The following is a 5,078-nucleotide window of genomic DNA, read 5'->3' as shown; positions in this document are numbered from 1 at the left end:
TATATATATATATATATATATATATATATATATATATATATATATATATATATATATATGTATAGATACACACACACACATATAGATGTGTGTGGGTGTGTGTGGTAACTAAGATAGATTTACTCGCACATATTCTTACATACACAAATAAATTAACAATCTCATACCAATACTTCTTAATTTTCCTTCTTTTACTTTCTTTCTTTTTCTCTCTCTCTTTAAATGTATAGACATAAAAATAAATATATACATATATTTATTAGTACTCACCTGACTTTGAATGTGCAATAAGATGATAATTCGCAAGTTTTTTTCCTGTAGCAGGACTAGCATGGAGACGACTTGATAAAGATGATGTTTTGCGAAATTTCAACTTTGGTCTTGAGTATCTGTGAAGATTGTCTGTGGAAGAATATGTTCTTTCAATCTGAGAGTCTGCAAAACGAGGATGTTTTTCCCCCGAAAGTGACTTATATCGTTTAAGGGCTGTTTTTGTTGTTGATGGAGCACCGCCAGAATGGCTACCAATCTTGGTCTGAGCTCTAACATCACCCACAGATGATGATGGAGTTGTACCTGAAGATATTAAGACATTTCGTTGCCATGTTGCGGTTAAACCATCATCAATTTTCTGTATGATCTGATCAGATGGCTGGTTGACATTGCCACTGAAACTTTGGCATATTGCGCTACCCAATGGAGGAGCCTTCTGATAGTTAGTAACATCTGAGTTCGATGTGTTATTAGCAAAATCACATTGCATCACAGCTTCGTAAGATGGTAGTTGACTTTGATAAGATGGCTCCTCCAATGGATTGACACAAATATTTGCCTGATTTGCTGGATCAGTAGATCGTCCTGTGATAGAAGGACTACTCTGCGGGTGTGTGAAACAGCTGGCATAAGTATCCGTACTAGCAGTACTTTCTTGACGAGGAAGTGTCTTCATCTCAATACAGCCTTTATTGTCACTGTCCATTCCATTAATAGGATCTGAGGGAAATTCAAACTTGTTCTGTAATGAAATGGATAACAGAAATCATTTTTAAATAACATGAAAGGCTTAAAACCATTCCACAGAAATGCAGAAAACAATTTAACGATTTTTAATTTAAAGATATAATACAGTTACGTATTTTTCCAGAAAATAAGAAAGCAAGAAATATTGCTCTAGATATAAACAAAATTATATTCAATGGTTATACACTCTTTACAACAAACCAACTAACTAGTTGGTTCCAAATTTACTGCACTTCCAAATTATCGCTCAAAGTTTCTTTCTAGTCCATAGTAATCAACTTTAAAACCGAAAACAGTTAATGCTGTTGTATGTACCCTCATGAGGAATTTGAAGATAAATGCAAAAATCTTCTCTGTAACAGCTACTCTTCTCAGCTGTTAGAACCAGTTAACCCTTTAGCATTCACATTACTCTGTAAAATGTAATGTTTTTTTATTCACATTGTTTTCTCCTAATCATTTATCATCTTGTAGTGTTGAGATTTTGACGGTGGGATTGTATATATTTTCAAAATTACATTGTAGGGTAGGTATGAAAGATAGAATATGGCCAATTCAAATGTATGATAAATAGAGTATTTGGGCTGGATATAACCAGATTAAATGCTAAAGAGTTAAATGACAGAGCTGTACAGTCACAGAGGCATAACCTTATAGCATCATTTGCTTGACTCTGAAATTGACTAGTTTGAGAGTGGGATTAATTTTAAAATGGTCTTAACCATTTTGTTACCATATTTCTGTTGAAATATACTGCCTCTGTTTCAATTAATTCTGATAATGATAAAGTATCTAGTAAAATAACTTGTCATTAATCAAATTGGTATTTGAAATAAATTTCAAATACCTGAAATACTTGAATACTCAAATGCTTGAAACTTTTATGCAAGGTTTTAATTTAGATTCCTTTGAAATAGGAAGTTTGTGTCACCAAATAATCTCAAGCAGGTTGGTATCTAAAATATTAAAAAGGCTAGCAAGGTTGGAAGTGCAGTTTATTTCCAAGGGTCCACTAATAACATACAATTCATAGAGGCTTAAAAAATATTTAACAAGAGAAACATTTAACTGTTCTTTATCTGTCCTTCTCTCTGCCTTCTTTTTTTTTCTTTGCAGTTTTAATTTATTAATAATTGTTTTAATTTATTCTTTTGAATAAATCTTATTTTTATGTATTTTCCTCACTCCTTCATGACTCATCAACTTTATACCAACATTTAAATTGAGTGAATAAATAAAACAAACCAACATAAAAAATATGTGCATGTGTTTGTGTGGGTGTACAAATTTGAAGAAAGAAACACTCAATACATATAGAAGAGGTTGTGTGTAAACTTTTTTATTATTTTCTAGGCCTCTGTCAGATTTAATGCAACATAGGTTTGAGCCCACTAGTTTACATTTTCTCTTATTCTTTAATACTGTTATGGAAAATAAACTTTGGCATGAAAATGTAGTTTCAATCCAGGTACTAGTGGATAACTTGATGTATGTTCATGAGTCATGAACTTAACTGTACTCAAGTGATTAACATTTCCACATGATGTCTGATCATTTGTGCAGAACTTGAACATGTTTTTGAAAATGAAATTATATTTTACCCAGTTTCTCAATGAGAGACTAGAGAGTTCTGCATCTTGTCATTTGATAATTCTCAGCACAAGATATTATTTGTAAATTTATCTCATCCACCTTATAAATAGATTAGATAAATCTCATTCATTTACAGCTAACTGAGCCAAATACATCATAGGAGTAGTTAGTAGTCATTAGAATTCTTCAGAGAAAAATGTCTTCTGGAAAACTCCAGCACTTGGACTATTTGTCCTACCACATTTTTCATAGAACACTTTTTTACAATGGGAAACATTCAGCTCATTTTGGAGGAAAGCTTTGTCACCTTTCTAGGTTTTGCTATCATAAAGTAAGTGAATGGTGATACAAACTATCTAAATATGAATATTGTTATGAGATACAAGCAACTAATAAAGTGTATTATTTTGTATAATTTAATAGTAGCTGAAGCTTTTCAAAATAATTGGTTTAAGTTGGTATCAAGAGAGAACCTGTTTGAGAAAATGAAGACTAAGTGCATTAAGAATGCTTGGCATTTTCTAACTAAAGAATTTAGCATTCAAAATATTATTTATAAGTGATTAAAAGCAGTGCTGAATTTAAGGCTCAGGCACATTGTGCAGTTGATCTAAAGCCCCATTGGTCTAGAGGCACAATACTAATCTCATCAGCATCATCACAGTTTCACATCCGTTTTCCATGATGGCCAGCTGAGGAGCTGTCTAGACTCTAGTTGTTGGTTGTGGCATGGTTTCTACAACTGGATGTCCTTCTTAATGCCAACTGCTTTACAGAGTGTGCTGAGTGCTTTTTACGTGCTACTGGCATGTGTGCATTTGTGCAACACCACCGCAAGTGCATTTTATGTGGTACTGGCACCTGTAAAGGATATGCCAGTATGTAAGATGACTATGGTTTTACTTAGCTTGATGCATCCTTAAGTACAGCAAACTGCTACATCTCCCTGTCGGGCCCAGCATCTGAAGATCCTTTCTCATCACTTTATCCCACGTCTTCCTGGGCCTACCCTTTCACAGGTTCCCTCCACAATTTATGTATACTATTCTATGATCCCAAGGCATTGCTCTGCTTATGGGATTATAATTCTTTAAAAACAGACCTGATTGGAGGTTATTAGCTTTTCGAAAGATCAATACGGTCAACAAAATGCACAACACCTATGTATGCAAACTAACAAGAGACATCTATGTGGTTGCTGGATTGCTAGAAACGACTGCTAAATCTCCTGAAAACAGTACTCTATCATCATCCTCATCATCCTCATCATCCTCATCATCATCACCATCATCATCGTTTAACGTCCGCTTTCCATGCTAGCATGGGTTGGATGATTTGACTGAGGACTGGTGAAACCAGATGGCTACACAAGGCTCCAATCTGATCTGGCAGAGTTTCTACAGCTGGATGGCCTTCCTAATGCCAACCACTCCGAGAGTGTAGTAGGTGCTTTTACGTGCCACCGGTACGAAGGCAAGTCAGGTGGTACTGGCAACAGCCATGCTCAACATGGTGTATTGTACTTGCCACCTGCACAGGAACCAGTCTAGCAGCACTGGCAACGATCTCGCTCATATGTCTTTACACGCGCCACTGGCACAAGTGCCGGGAAGGCGATTATCATTTTCATAAATCCTGATATACCAAGAATATTGGATGGCCATGGCTGGGACACATCTGGTTGTAGATCTTTTTGATTGGAGCTACACAATAGCAACAGCAACCTCCAGTCTTGAAGAGCTTGCAAAGATCATGGGCACTGCCCCTTTTCCAGACTCAGCAAGTAAAAAAAACGATGTCACTTTCTTTTAAACTTTGTATGTATGCATACAAATGCAAACATACATTGTATATATGATTATCTAAATACATATACATGAACACACACGTGCATATATATGTATATGAATATATACAAATGTACATATACACATGCACACACACACACACACACACACAAGTATACTATATGTATATTCATGTAAGGTGTGCACACACACATATATACACACAAACATGAATGCATTTCCATACAAACATACATACATGCACAAGCATGCATACATATATTAGCACATGTATGCACACGCATATATATATATCTTTATATATATATGTGTATATATATATATAAACACAGCAACACACCTTCCCCGAAAATACTGCCGTACATATCCACACACAACCCCAGAAACAAAGAAGCCTTTACCATCATCACCCAAAACATACCAATGCTACATAAAAACCCCAAATTAAAGGAAATTTTACACACACACAAAATCATTAAAAGCTACAAACAACCAAAATCACTGAAAAAGATCTTCACAGAGGCAAAATTATTTTCCAAAATAACAGAGGCAAAAGTAAAAAAATGTCGTCGACCAAATTGCACAACATGCCCAAACATTCTAGAAGGTTCAGAATTCCTCTTCAAAGAGGGACAAAAATTCAAAGTTAAATCTGAC

General features: G+C 34.9%; 1 protein-coding gene across 4 annotated transcripts in view; it reads right to left on the bottom strand.

Annotated features, from left to right (window-relative positions):
- LOC106878173 (uncharacterized) overlaps window positions 1-5,078 on the bottom strand; it is a 1,037,364-nt gene that overhangs the window by 138,432 nt on the left and 893,854 nt on the right. For all 4 annotated transcript variants that reach the window (XM_052969981.1, XM_052969982.1, XM_052969980.1 and 1 more), the window contains one exon: window positions 271-1,015. In XM_052969981.1, coding sequence (XP_052825941.1) covers window positions 271-1,015 — 745 coding nt within the window. The remainder of the gene's footprint in view (window positions 1-270; window positions 1,016-5,078) is intronic.

The sequence above is a fragment of the Octopus bimaculoides genome, chromosome 8, assembly GCF_001194135.2.
Source record: "Octopus bimaculoides isolate UCB-OBI-ISO-001 chromosome 8, ASM119413v2, whole genome shotgun sequence".
Classification (NCBI taxonomy): domain Eukaryota; kingdom Metazoa; phylum Mollusca; class Cephalopoda; order Octopoda; family Octopodidae; genus Octopus; species Octopus bimaculoides.
This window is presented reverse-complemented; position numbering and strand designations above follow the sequence as displayed.